The following is a 14,886-nucleotide window of genomic DNA, read 5'->3' as shown; positions in this document are numbered from 1 at the left end:
AGAGACACAAAACACGGATCAAACCGAGCCTGAAGACTTTTAATAAAACAGCAGCTAAAATGCTTCCTGTCAAACCAGAGTTTAAGACCAACAAAGCAAATCACTTTATCAGTTTCTTTCATATTCATACTCCAGTTCATCTGCTACACCAATGCAGACACTTTTACGTTTTTTTTTTTTTTATTATCTAGAAATTAAATAAAAACATCAAATGCAACAGTTCATCTTGGGCGCAACAGCCGCTCAAGCCCTGTTGGTCAAGCTGGGGCAGCACCACCTGCTGGACACCAGTCATATGAACGTGATGTGAACTTGGAGCGCGACATTGTCCATAAAACAGGCAAATGGGAGCGAATCGTGACCAGTCACATGATCCCAGAGCCCAGTGACTGGTGGGCGGGCCCTCAGGGCGGCGTGGACGCGTACTGCTGCAGCAGCGCGGTGTAGCACGGGTCACACACCTGCTGTGGGTTGATTGACGAGGGCAGGGGCAGCTCGTGGACCACACAGCACTCGCAAAACACGCCCATGCAGTTCCTACACTGCTTCTGAAAAAGAGCAGAAAGGGGTCAGAGGTCACCAGGGGGTGGGTGGCAAGGCGGAGATGTTAACAGGACCAGAGCAGCACCTTGTTCCTGGTCAGAGATTCGTCTTTCAGGCACAGCGGGCACAAGACTGGGTCTAGGTCTTCGTACGAGGACTGGAGGGCAGAGCAAGTCCCAGGTGAGTTTAAAAAACAAAAAAAATCTCAAACCAACCAACCAATTCCAGGTCTTTATTATGTAGGCTGAACACCCACCTGCTTCTCATCCTCCTCATTCTGCGACAGAGACCTTAATGAAACAAAGAGTTAAAAGAGAAATTTAAATAAATTATTTACCACCCCTCAAAAACATTTCGCTCTCAGTTAAACCGAAACTCACAGGCTGGAGCTCAGACTCCCTTTCTCCTCCAGCACGGTCCGCAGCTCTGCGTTCTCTTTCCTCACCGACTCCAGCTCCTGGGAAGGAGTTCATGTGCAGTTGCAGTCATCACAGCTTATTAACCAAATTTAACCAAATATTTGGGGGTGGGGGGTGCGTATCTGAGCCGGCATGAATCATTTTTGGCCCTGTGTGGATTTTAGATAATAGGTTTGGATTTAGAATTACCAAATCATTATATAATTCAAAACAATAAAAGGTTGATTCCACCCTGTAAAAAGGACCTTTTTCCATAATGAGCACGTAAACACACACAAATAAAGACACACAAAGACTCGTCACCTTCCTGATCTCGTCCACTTGCTGTCGTGCGTCACTGGGGGCAGATGAGGTCTGTCTACCTGGCGGGAAATCAGTCTGCAGGACCCCCCGACGTTCACGATCCTTTCTCAGCTCCAGTTCTAGAAAACATCTGTGTGTACACACACACACACACACACACACACACACACACACACACACACACAAAATATCTAAAAATCACTCCACTTGAGGACAGTGTTTAGAAATATATGAAAGCACTTGACCTGACGTGTGTTTACTGGCCTGTGTGTGTGTGTGTGTGTGTGTGTGTGTGTGTGTGTGTGTGTGTGTGTGTGAGAGAGAGAGAGAGAGAAAGATTAGTGCACAGTTAGCTGGCTCCCCCTGCCTAATGTCTGCAGATGAGTTTTACTAACGTTCCACATGAAATACGTATCTCCGTAAATTAAAGAAGACAAATCGAGTAGAAAAAAAAAAAGCTCGTACTTCTGCTTCCTGAGCTGCTCCGCCTCCTGCTGCAGACTCTCGATCTTGTCCCCGAACTCCTGCTTGAAGAGCCGGTTCGCCTCCTCCGCCAGGTCCCGGTCGCGCTCCGCCTGTTTGGATCTGGGTTGAGCCAAATGAACGTGTGGATAAAAGGAAAGAAAAAAAAAAAAAAAAAAAAAAGAAAGTTGTGGGGGGAGGGGGGACAAAAGAGGCGGGGCAGCCGGAACGCTGGTTTCATCTCTTTTATTTGGCTATTCTATAGTTTACATCAAGGGTTAGAGCACACAGACATAACGGTAGCTTCTCGCCGTCGCCTGCCCCCCCCCCCCCTCAACGCGACCGAGGCTCGCCGCGGCCAATCGCACGGCCTGTTACGCCGCACAAATGATACAAGCAGCGGCTGCTGATTAATGCAGAAAACCAATATGGTGAGAAAAAAAAATAATACATGGTAGCGGAATAAAAGTATCGGAATGACTGTGCGCACAGCGGATGACAGGCTGATACAAATGGGCTATTAAAGGCGGAGTCAGTAAATTCACACACACCCACACACACACACATCCTGCTGAGCGGCAGTCCAACTCAACCCAACACGGAGGAAAAGAAGAGCTTTATGATTATTATTATTATTATAATTATTATTATGGAAAACAAATTAGAGATCCTAGCGGTTCGTGTACGATGGAAAACGGCAACGACTACGGCTTCTGGAGCAGCTTCCCTGCCGCCGAGCTGAGGGAGCGGGCGTGTCTCACCAGATCCTTCTCACTGACCGGCCGAGGGGAGTCAAAGCAAATGGAGGAATGGAAATGAACAGAGGATGGAAACAATGAGGGACAGAAAGAGAAAGAAACGGGTTACTGCACGACCGCAGGTGGGCAGATACCAGCAACATCACGAAACCGGCGGCCCACGCACGTACGACCCGGAGAAGAAAAAAAAAACGCCCGTCGTAGATGGAGGTCAGCGGTGAAGTAGGATTTCCGCCGTTCATCTCACCTGATCTCCATCTGTTTGATGGCACTGGCCATCTGATTGGTCTTCTCTTCCAAGCGACTGATGACCTCGTTCTTCTGTTTCACACCCGTCTCAGAGCTCTGTGAATAGAACAATGTGGAACACGTTCAGCTACGGCGAGAGGAGCGCGGTGCACGACACCTTCTGAGGGCTTCTCGTGTTTCGCTTGGGGGACGTGCTACCTGAGACCTGTGCAGCATCTCTTGGTTGACGCTCCGCAGCTCCTCCAGCTGCTGCCGGAGCTCCACCAGGGCGTCGTGCTTCTCGCAGATGTCCTTCTCCAGCATTTTCATGGACAGCTCCATCTCCTGCTTCATCCCGATCTGCACCTCCAGCTCCTTCTCCACGTCTAGACGCAGCTGCGTCTCCTCCTTCAGCTGCTTGCGTGCCTCTCCAAGCACCTGCCCGTCCGCACTTCCATCCTGCCTGGAGACCTGTGGGGGTCACATGACTTATTACCTGACCTATCAGCATGCCGTGCCCAAAGCACCAGGGTGGAGAACCAGGTGGAGAACCTGGACACTGCTCTGAAAATTTCAAGATGATGCGACAGCTCAGCAGATCAACACGCCCATCTTAACATTTTCTCAATGAAATGTGGGTGGTAGTAGCCTAGTCGGTAACACACTCGCCTATGATCCAGAAGACCCGGGTTCAAACCCCACTTACTACCATTGTGTCCCTGAGCAAGACATTTAACCCTATGTTGCTCCCTGTAACTACTGATTGTAAGTCGCTCTGGATAAGGGCATCTGGTAAACTAGCGCAAAGTGCGAAACGTAAGGTAAAAATTAACGTGAGAAGAAAGAAACATGGACACAATCTTGAGGTTTTCACACCTTAGTACGTTTTCTTTGGTCCGAATCAGTTGAAGAGTTTTGAACATTGTTATCGTTTTCCTCTTGGGTCTGTTCCCTTTCACGCACGGAAAAATCCAAGCGAACCGACATACGTCGCTTCAAGTAACGCAATAACTTTCTCTCTTAGGTACTGATTGGTCAGATGTATCGCTGCGGGAACAACACAAGTAAACACAGGAACCACGATGAGGGCCATGATGAAAGTACATTTACATGGCGATTTTATATTACATGCATTTACCACTCTGTAGTGCGGTCACGCTGACAATACGCTGATGCACTGGAGTCGCCAAAGGTGCATGACAAGACAACATGGAAGGTGGCGTGCATTCATTATACGGAACCGTGGGGGGTAAAAAACATCATTCACAGTTCTCAAATCATGTGATAGCGTTTTGGTCCTGTTTTGGTTCGGTGCGTATATTCACCAGGCGGACCGCACCAGAGCTCGCAAATTGATTCGAATCGAGACCACTTGATCTCGAGACCACCCGTGTTCGGTGCGATTACTGTGTTCACACCGGACAAAACGAGCCGCACCAAGGGGGGGAAATGCGGCAGAGTTCAAGTCAAGCCTGTAGGTGTCATATATCGTTCTATTGAGGGAATTTTGAAGCTTGCTAAGGATGGTGAATTGTTTGGCAAGCCCTTCCAGCAAGAAGAAAACAGCAAAGACAAGTTGAAACTTAAGCGATTGTCACTGTGATACACTGCAGCACGGTGACACAACAAAAGGTGTCCTCTGCTTTTAACCATCACCCTTGGTGAGCAGTGGGCAGCCATGAGCAGTGTGTGGGGACGGTGCTTTGCTCAGTGGCACCTTAGTGTCACCTTGGCGGTTCGGGATTCGAACCTTCGACCTTCTGATTACGGGGCCGCTTCCTTAACCGCCAGGCCACCACTGCCCCAAGTCGTTCTTGTTTGTGCATGTGATACCTGTCTGATACCTGGGATTTGGTGGACGCTGCATGTCGTGAATCAAACCACAAAATGGTCAAAGGTCACGAGTGAAAACTGATGACATTATTGGCAGACGCACCTTGCGACTGGACTCCACCAGGTACGAGCTCTCCTCCTTCACGCGCTCCACCTCCTCCTGCAGTGTTATGATGCGGTTGTTGGCCACGGCGAGCTGCGCCACAGACGGACAGGAAGAACGGGTTCTCAAGTCTCAAAATAACAGCAGCACAGATGGAAACTTTCTGTAGAACACCGACAGTGTAGCTTTGTCTCTTTTAAAAAAAAAAAATTAATTCTAGAATGAATACCACAGACGCCTCAAACCAACCTCTTCCGTGAGTTTTGTGTTGGATTTCTCTAGCGCGTCCACTTTGGCTTGCAGGTTGTTGACGGACGCGCTGCAGACATGCAAAGATAAAGATAAGGCAAAAAATAACAGGAGAAATTAAACATCTGACAGCTGCTAGCCCCTTACCTCAGATGTCTGTTCAGCTCCTCCACATAGTTCTTCTGGTCCAGGATGGCAGTGATTTGCCCATCACTAGTATGGGAAAGAGGGAGAGAGAGAAACATGTTGAGTCTATCTGACCAGACTCAATTCCATGAAACAGGAAGTGAGGAGAGAGACTCACCCCTCTGGGCTCTTACTGCTGTGGCTTCCGTCCTTCAGGTACATGGAGAAATCGATGACCCCCACCTAAGGAAGATACAATTTTTTTTAAAAATCGTTTGATGTCGGCTCTCATCTTCTACAGACACAGCCTGTCGCATTGTTACGTAATTGCTTAATCATGATTATTTCAGATGTGATTATCTTGAACCTTCTCATTCAATGTGTTTTCTTTATTTTCATGACCATTTATGTTCATAGTTATGTTCTTAACAAAAAGTGGAGACCTGGCCTCCACTGTCACCGGACCTGAACACAATCGAGATGGTTTGGGGTGAGCTGGACCGCAGAGTGAAGGTAAAGGGGCCAAAAAAGTGCTAAACACCTCTGGGAACTCCTTCAAGACTGTTGGAGAACCATTTCAGGTGACGACCTCTTGAAGCTCATCGAGAGAATGCCAAGAGTGTGCAAAGCAGTAACCAGAGCAAAGAAGCTAGAATATAAAACATGTTTTCAGATATTTCACCTTTTTTTGTTAAATACATAAATCCACATGTGTTCCTTCATAGTTTAACGTATATGGTCATGAAAATAGAGAAAACACATTGAATGAGAAGGTGTCCAAACCTTTGGCCTGTAATGTCTTCATAAGGTGAGTGTGTATTATTAAACCATGACAGGGTGCAATAGTAGAGTGAACAGAACATACCATCATTCATGGTAATATTTTGCATCACAATTAATCGCCACCTTAAATTTGATTTTAAAGAAACCTTGACAACTGAGTAGAGCCAGACCTGAGAATCCAGGTCTTCACCCTTCATGCAAAGGTTGGCGTCGATGACGTTGAGGCCAACCAACAGCCCCGCGATGACGGCCCCTTCCTCCTCCATCATGAGCGCGTTGGCCTCGTAGAACTCGCTGCAGAACCGGGGCAGAGAGCGTCAGCACAAACTGACCTGCATTTGAACTCATCTGCCTGGCTGATCAGCATCTCACCTTAACAAGTCTTTCCTGTTGATGATGGTCTTCATGTAATCAGACAGTTTCTTCTGCATCAGAGCCAATCGCAGCCAAGCTCTTCCTCGGCCAAGAGGCGTCCTGCATAAGGAGGAGGAAGTCAACTCAATAACAGAAGATAACTCTCACCAGCAGCATTTTCACAAGACTACGTCAAACTCGCAAACTCACATCCTGTGAGATCACTTTTTATAGATCTATTATTGTGACTCGATGATATGAAGCAATGATAACACACAGAGCCATGTGACTCTGTTAGTCAGCAACAAGAACACAAAGTGTGCACTGCATTATGGGATCTGTAGTTTGTGTGTTATCAGCGCTTCATATCGCTGTGCTATAATAATAGATTTATATAAAGTGATCTTACATTTACAGCATTTATCAGACGCCCTTATACAGAGCAATTTACAAATCAGTAGTTACAGGGACAGTCCCCCCCCGGACACACTCAGGGTTAATGTCTTGCTCAGGGACACAATGGTAGTAAGTGGGATTTTGTACCTGGGCCTTCTGGTTCACAGGTTAATGTGTTACCCACTAGGCTACTACCACCCCAAGGTGTTGCTGTATGTGGCCCGCAAGTTTGATACGTGATCTACGAGATGAATAAAGTTACACTTTAATTCACTAAACCAGCCTCACATTTCCGCCTGAAACGATGCATCTGCACTATACTGACATTGGTTATTGTTATAATCATAATCATAATATGCGCAATGAATCACTACTATATTCTTTAGTGCACTTCAACCAAACCCAACCGCCTTTCCCCCCCTTGGTGCGGTTGGTGTGAACACAGTTCTCGCACTCTGGTTATACACCAGAACCGCAGCGAGACCCACAAAAATAGGTGGTCTCGACTTGAAATAAATAACGAAACTCTGGTGCAGTCTGCCTGGTGAGAACTAAAGACCGGCCCAAATGCAATCACGTGATTTAAGAGCAGTGAATTATGGGTAAAATATTGTTATGGGTATCAATATGATTCACATATTTTTTCACAGATCCACATGAGTAATGCACGCCACCTCCCGTGTTGTCTTTTTATGCGCCTTCGTTGACGCGAACGAATCCAACCCATGTAAATTTACTTCTATCATGTCCCTCCACTGTCCCTGTAACTACTGATTGTAAGTCGCTCTGGATAAGGGGTCTGATAAATGCAGTAGATGTAAATGTAACAATGAAATTTTGTAGGTTCACTTTTTCTCCTTTTTAAATCGCTGTGCGTATAGAGTTAATAAAGCACAATTCTACAAGAAAGGTAACTTACTAGAAACAAGGTAACTGAAATAAAAAGAAAATCTAAATTAAAAGGGCTTAAGGGCTTGAACGTGATCATTGTCTCGGTCTGATCATCTTTGCTGCTTCTTGTTGCTGAAAGGCAGTTGGGAGAGGGGACACTGGGCCAGTACACTTTTCACTGCATGCCATGTGTTTTATAGATGCATGATGCGCACAAGAATGAGCGGTCACGTGATGCGTTTCGATTAGCGCTACAGTGCAATCTGAGGCAGTGAGACGCACGTTTGCTTCTAGAGATTATGAAAGCAAAGTCTGAGGTGTTGGGGAAAAACTTTGACCATGAAAAATAGTTAAAATGTATAAATTACTTGTAATGCATGCAAAACATGTCGGTACAGTCGTGTTGCACGGCATCCGCCGCCACAATGATGTTGGGCTCGGGTCAGTACAGAAATATTTAGACCACAGCCAATCAGAGGTGGGCACCACCCTTCACGATCTGTGATTGGTTTACAATTTGACACGGACCCAATACGTGTTTATTGGGTGCACCACATTGAGTTTACTCCCCGAATGGCTAGTCCCTCCTGTGCGACCTCCAATTTGAGGAATTAAGTCGCATGTGCAGGACTCGAGAGCCCTGAAATGTTCAAAACTCTCCGACTGATTCAGACCACAGCAACTGAACTATGGTGTGAAAGCACCCTAAATTGCAGGTTTTACCCACTTCAGCCCTGGGAGGTCTTTCACACTGGCTGTGATTTCTCCAGCTTCAGGTGTCAGCTTCTCTACCAGCTCCAGGGGTCCCCAGAATGATTTGTTCTGTCCCAGGAAGGTCTTCTTACCTTCAGCAGATGAGAAGAACGTTTCAGGGCAACATTGCTGATGATGGCTAAACGTGACACAAACTAAACCACAACGGGATGAGATGGGGGGTTGTCGGGCGACCTACTCTTCAGGCCGTGCTTGAGACAGTGCTCCATCACCACGAAGAACTGCTGCAGGGGGGCGTAGTCTGAGTCCAGGGTGCGGCCGAGGTTCAGTGCCGACTCGATCAGGCCCTTTATGCTCAGCTTGGCCATGTTCATCAGGTTGAGTCGCTCGATGGCGATGGGGTCCTTCGGATCTGTGGAGCAAAGTCAGGTTCAGTAGTAGTGGTTGCTATGGAAACAAACCTCCCATTGCGACACAATCAGGACCACTGCCCCGGGAAAGGTGATGTGGATCTAATCTAGAAAAGCGGGGAGGCAGCTGCCTGGACATTGATGCTGATTCCTTTCACCAGAGTGACACACCTGCTTCTTGATGTGGGACAATGACATCAGATGACATCACACAAACTATAAACATATGACCTGCGTATAATGTCAGTATGGTGATTAGTGATGAGACCCTTGGATGGTCTCACGATTCAACTAGATTCCGATTATCAATATTTCGACTATCGTTGTATTACAATGCAGCCCATCATTTTTTTTAATATTACTGTAACATCAGTGAGATGAGAGTTAAGGTCTCGTTCACATGGACGGACGTCCCAGGCGATTTTATGGGCAGTGGTGGCCTAGCGGTTAAGGAAGCAGCCCCGTCATCAGAAGGTTATCAGAAGGTGGGTCATGGCTGCCCACTGCTCACCAAGGGTGATGGTTAAAAGCAGAGGACACATTTCGTTGTGTCACCATGTGCTGTGTCACAATCACTTCACTTTCACTTCACTTATGACGTTTGTGGAGTCAGGTGAGCACGTACTGAACATGCTGAGGAATTAAGAGTAAAATCATCGGAGTAAATCAAGGCAGCAACATGGGCCTTCCGTCAACTGCACATTCAAATAAAAGCTGCATGCGTTTTCTTGCTGCCAATTTCTCCCGGAATCAAAACTAACGTTAAACAGCGACGAGCAAACGGCGTATGGCGTTCATTTATAAAGTCCATGTGGAGCTGTAAGCAGATCAAGCAGCCACAGTAACTACCACCAGAAAAACCACCAAGCAACACCATGATGCAATTGATTATGTTCGGAATCGTCCACTTAATTCATCACTACTGGTGATGGTGGTAGTAGCCTAGAGGTAACACACTCGCCTATGAACCAGAAGACCCAGGTACAAACCCCACTTACTACCATTGTGTCCCTGAGCAAGACACTTAACCCTAAGTTGCTCCAGGGGGGACTGTCCCTGTAACTACTGATTGTAAGTCGCTCTGGATAAGGGCGTCTGGTAAATGCTGTAAATGTAAATGTAATGTGATGCAACCAAAGATCATTTATGATCTTACAGTTCACATGACCCCTAACCAACACAACACTCATCGTAATTAGAAGATCTCGAACCCACCAATCACATTTTACTGTTCTCTGCACTGTGATTTTTTAGGTTACTGTGACGATTCTGTGGGACAACGTAGAAAATGCCACAAAACTTTCCTGTTCCGTCTGAGAGTTTCAGAAATAAACTGGTACTGCGGTGCGTCCATATGAAACTGCGCGACGGTGGTTCATAATCATTTTAAAAGGAAGTCACTTGAAGATGTGACACATGTTCCTCCACTCACAGCTCCGAATGGAACCTACGCAACTGAAGTGAGTAACAGTCCTGTGATAAGGATGTCACACGTTACACACACAGAAATTAAAAAAAGAAGAAGATTTATTCTACTACAACCTCACACAGGGCGGGGCTTTGTGCTGGGGGTGGGGTCTGATGCACCATGCAGGTTCAGCTGAGCAGAGAATAAAAAAAAAAATCAATGGAGAAGAGAGGACCACAGATGTTGGTACCAAGTGTGTGTGACGTGCACCTATCAGCAACATGAGCCCTGAGCAGGTCGAGCAGCTCATCCCGCATGAGCATTTGTTCAAGCAAATCTGTGAAATTCGCGAGTCTCTGCAAACAGCAATGGAAAAAGGTAGGGTGGGGTCACGCACCCCGCGGAGATAAAGCGAAGCAACAGAACCCCCCCCACCCTCCGGGAATCCACTGTAGCGCTGCGATGCTAAGCTACTTTGTGCCGTGTAACCGTGTGCAGGCTTGTCACAGCGGCACTCTTCCCACCGCTATGCATCTTTGTGCAGTTAATTCATGCATAACTAAAAAAAAATAAAAAATAAAAAGTCATGCTCAGTTTTCCGGGAATTCTACTACTCAGACCAGAAGGGAAGTTCCTTTTATTTAAAAGCCGTTTTGAATGATACAGAAAGTCTACAGGAACGTGCAAGAGCAGGAACAGGAATATTTTTGTGAACTAATCTAGTAATGCGATGATGCGTTGTACTTTTACAAGATTTCCGGGGGAAAACCCAACGTAGACTGCATCTCCGCCACAGTACATAAGGCTGGGCGTAAAAATGGCGCTTGTCCAGCATCAGACGCCACAGACCCTGCTGAGTCAGGGAGTCCAGCACACGTCCAGGTCAACGGTTCATCAGAGATCCGGCGGGCTCTCCGCCCAGCAGCGGCAAGCCCCTCCCACGAGGAAGCCCCGGTCAGGGGTGGCCCGAAGGGTCGGTGTTCAGATATTGTGGATATTGACGATTTGGATCGACCCCAAATCAATAATTCACGAAGGGAGAGGATCAGATTGCCACAAGATTCCAGATGTCGGGAATAAAGAATCAGTCTGATTATCCGATCCGGTCCCAATGACAATGCACGATAATCTAAGCATTTGCCTACATACAAAATATTTTGTCCCGCCGCTTGTAACTGCACAACAAAAAGACTACAGCGCATGTGTCTACTGGTTCCTCGTGCTTCTTGATTTAATTTGACCGGAGCAGGCGGGACCGTAAGGCGCAGGGGAGGAGGAGAAGCCTCCGAAGATCTGGGGAATCTGCTGACACGCCTCAATGACGAGATTTGTTTTGTTTAATGGCGGCCACACCCACAGCGAGCGAGATGGGTAAAGGCCTGGCTGTTAAAAATTACATATCTCTACACACACACGTTTCCAGATCCGCTGTCGGGATGCCGGGTCCCCCTGGGACAGAGGGGGGTCCGCAGGCCGCAGACGTACCTTCGTGCGCCGGCTCGGGGTCCGGCGTGAGCGAGATGTCGTTGAGCTCGCGGAGGCACAGCCATTCCCCGTCCACCGACACGCGGAAGTTGCACAGGTAGATGGTCTCCCGCGCCGCCTGCGTGATCTTGTCGGTGGTGGGGGTCGGGGCGTCGCTCTGGGGCGTCAGGTCGGACATGATGACTCAGCTGATGCCGACAAAAACAACCTGCCGCCGTCCGGGGGCCCTCGCCAGGAGAACCAGCGCTCGACCTCTGGCCAGCGCCGCCGCCGAGGAGCAGGAGGCACAAAAGGAGGACGAGATGCGATTCTCCCACCCAGCTGAGCACCTCCCCCCTTGCTGCCTCTCCTCCAGCCGACGGGAGAAATGAAAGCTGCTCTCCTCGCGGTCGGGAGTCGCCGCGGCAACGCAGAGGAATTGCAGCCCGTGCCTGCCCGCCCTGCACAGCCCCCGCCGCGGATAACTGGGGTTGGCTGTGCGCAATGCACTGGGTGGGTGTTGACCAAGATGGCCGCCTGAACGGTCTGAGGGGGTGGTCACATGACCAGAGGGTGCGCAAAAAAAAAAAAAAAAAAGCATCTTCCTCTCATTTCCTCTGTCCTTTTTCATGGAAATTCATTACAAAAATATGTTTAATAATAATAATAATAAAAAAAAAATCACCAATAAAAACCTCCCCCCAAATAAAATAAATAGAATAACAAACATTCACAAATATATGTAAAATTAATCATTTATGTTATGTAGATGTGATTTTTTTGTGAATAAATTTGATTTTATTGTTTCTGTGTGTGTGTCTCATGCCATATTAAAACGTGCTGACAACGCTTCCAAAACACAGACAGATCTGAGCCTGGCCTCCTCTCCCGATGCTCTAGAACAGTCATTTTCACCATGACATCATTAAGTCACCTAAACCAGTTCCCTGTCCACTAATCAGACGTCTGAAAACGCCCAGAGTCAAATGTGACCACTCTCTGGTGGACACGCCAGCTTCATTGTGTTCCTCAGTGCATCTTCAAGACAAGCATTCTCTCCCACCGTGACATCAAATTCGAAACCGGTCAGTCTGGCACACAGTCTGACTTGCCGTTATATTCTCTGGCCAAAGCAAATACAAGGACCAAGACCGAAAGTCAGCAGGGGACTTTAAACCAGTGAACCTTCCATTCAAGCATCTTACAGAAAGAAAAACTCTAAATGCGAAAAGACCTAAAGACCTCAGGTGCAGAAACTGGCTCCATACGATCCATCTGCAGGGAGGTTATTAATATAGAAATTCTGCAGCCTCGGAGGTGACACGGGATTAAGAGCACAGCAGTAGACGAATGTGATCGTAAAACGACGAGGTCAAGGGTCAAAAGCACTGCGCTGCAAAAAAAAAAAAACGTGGGTTCATGGCTCCAACCGTGACGTCACGTGCGGACCAGTTTATGGATCAGGTGATGAACGGCTCACGAGGTGTAATTTAATAAACGCAACACGGGGTCACGGGTCCTGTCCGCGGTAACAACTCACCTTTGGCCTTTGACCTCTGGATGTGAAACTCGTAGCGCACCGGTGCGGCGGCGGCAGGGACCCGCTGTCCGAACTGCACGCTGGCGGAGTCCAGCGCCTCCCTGAAGAAGATGACCGACGTCGGGGACAGGCTCTCGTCCGGGCTCCCGGCCGCGACGCCGTTCTTGTCGGCGGGCTGCGGCCTCGCGACCTGCGCGGGACTCTCCGGAGTTTCGGGAACTTGTCGGGACTCGGCGCGGCGCTCCGCCATCTTCGCAACGGGCGCGTTTAAACGGCGACGACCGCGAAGCGCCTCCGCCGCATGGCGCCGCAAACGGGACCCGGCAAAAAAAGAAAAAAGAAAAAAAGAAAGTAAAATAAAACGAAGCCGAAGTGACGGAGAGACACAGCGACCCGCGACCGCGCGCTCCTCGCCGTCCGCGCACCACGTGACGTCACGCAGTGTTTACGTCCCGTAACCCCTTAAAGGCGCAGGCGCCAATTTCCCCTGCGGCGACTTTTACACTGGCAGTGCGCCTGAAGTCCATTTAAAGCGGCAACAAAAAGAAACACTGGCTGAGTTAAAAAAAAAAAAAAAAAGTACAGTGTAAAAACATCTTCAATATCCATACAAAATGGAACTTTTACTCTTTTTACTATTGCACAATTTTTTAAAACCTTTTTTTACTTTTTACTTTGACTTCACTAATTTGCGCACCTTCACCCTACCCGTTACACATATTTATGATCTATGTTAAAGACATATTTAGTTATGTTTGCAATATTTACATATTGGTTCATTGTAATACTAGCAATATTTGCAATACTGTGGTCTGTAGCAGTCGCTAAAGCATTTCACTGCATATCATACCGTGTATGATTATGTATGAGTCAAAAAATATTAAATTGTCAGATGAAGACACGCAAGCCACGCCTCTTTCTCAAGTGTCTATTACAAAAATTGTTGTGAAAAGTGAATGATGGGTGTCTAACCACAGGATTTTATGTTAATCCAGCTACATTTGACAGCACTTTGTAAAATGTTCCAGAGTTACATGGGGATCTTCATCAATGTATCCGTGTCTGTAAATCGTGGGAAGAAATACTTGCAGAATGAATGCATAGCTACCTAGTAAACTTTGCAGGTGTAGTAACTTGCAGTGGTGCTATTATTTAGGTCATATTATACAGTACAGGCTAAAAGTTTGGACACCTCTTCATTCAATGTGTTTTCTTTATTTTCATGACCCTTTACATTGGTAGATTCTCACTGAAGGCATCAAAACTATGAATGAACACATGTGGATTTATGTACTTAACAAAAATTGTGAAATAACTGAAAACATGTTTTATATTCTAGTTCCTTTGCTGTGATTACTGCTTTGCACACTCTTGGCATTCTCTCGATGAGCTTCAAGAGGTTATCACCTGAAATGCTTTTCCAACAGTCTTGAAGGAGTTCCCAGAGGTGTTTAGATCTTGTCGGCCCCTTTGCCTTCACTCTGCGGTCCAGCTCACCCCAAACCATCTGGATTGGGTTCAGGTCCGGTGACTGTGGAGGCCAGGTCTCCACGTTTTGTTAAGTACATAACTCCAAACTCCATTCATAGTTTTGATGCCTTCAGTGAGAATCTACCAATGTAAATGATCATAAAAATAAAGAAAACACATTGAATGAGAAGGTGTGTCCAAACCTTCGGCCTGTACTGTATATACTAAATATTTCAGTGTCATCATACATTTTCAGCAATTATGTTCTAATACGTGGGAGGTGGCTAGAATTGCTTTTACTATCTCTAAAATATTGATAATAAGCGGTTAATAAGTATATTAGGGCAAAAACACCCCGCATTGATGAAAATGTATCCATAAAAGTCTTAACGGAAGACTGGCTTTATGTATAACTATTGTTTAAAGCTGCGA

At 47.0% G+C, this 14,886-nt stretch overlaps 1 protein-coding gene across 4 annotated transcripts; it reads right to left on the bottom strand.

Moving 5' to 3' along the window:
• Positions 1–18: 18 nt before the first annotated feature.
• On the bottom strand, positions 19–13,428 carry rufy3 (RUN and FYVE domain containing 3). 4 transcript variants are annotated; one of them, XM_028995316.1, is made up of 17 exons: positions 12,985–13,428; positions 8,401–8,574; positions 8,176–8,293; positions 6,180–6,281; positions 5,978–6,101; positions 5,203–5,267; positions 5,046–5,111; positions 4,899–4,968; positions 4,650–4,742; positions 2,933–3,184; positions 2,733–2,830; positions 1,731–1,850; positions 1,266–1,395; positions 924–1,000; positions 800–833; positions 629–700; positions 19–548 (listed from the first exon to the last, which is right to left on the bottom strand). In XM_028995316.1, the coding sequence occupies exons 1-17, from the start codon at positions 13,232–13,234 to the stop codon at positions 405–407; spliced, it is 1,989 nt and encodes a 662-aa protein (XP_028851149.1). In that variant the 5' UTR covers positions 13,235–13,428; the 3' UTR covers positions 19–404. The 4 variants fall into 4 exon arrangements, with proteins under 4 accessions (XP_028851149.1, XP_028851151.1, XP_028851152.1 ...); XM_028995318.1 differs by lacking the exon at positions 12,985–13,428 and adding an exon at positions 11,466–11,977; XM_028995319.1 differs by lacking the exons at positions 19–548; positions 629–700; positions 800–833; ... (1 more) ...; positions 1,266–1,395; positions 1,731–1,850 and adding an exon at positions 1,959–2,501 and having other exon boundaries at positions 12,985–13,426.
• Positions 13,429–14,886: the final 1,458 nt, after the last annotated feature.

The sequence above is a fragment of the Denticeps clupeoides genome, chromosome 11, assembly GCF_900700375.1.
Source record: "Denticeps clupeoides chromosome 11, fDenClu1.1, whole genome shotgun sequence".
NCBI lineage: Eukaryota > Metazoa > Chordata > Actinopteri > Clupeiformes > Denticipitidae > Denticeps > Denticeps clupeoides.
This window is presented reverse-complemented; position numbering and strand designations above follow the sequence as displayed.

Coding starts and splice junctions, on each gene's coding strand:
- rufy3 (XM_028995316.1), bottom strand. CDS start 13,234: ATGGCGGAGCGCCGCGCCGAGTCCCGACAAGTTCCCGAAACTCCGGAG. Junction 8,575..12,984: donor CCAGAGGTCAAAGGCCAAAG/GTGAGTTGTTAC, acceptor TTTGCTCCACAG/ATCCGAAGGACCCCATCGCC. Junction 701..799: donor ATGAGGAGGATGAGAAGCAG/GTGGGTGTTCAG, acceptor TCTGCCCTCCAG/TCCTCGTACGAAGACCTAGA.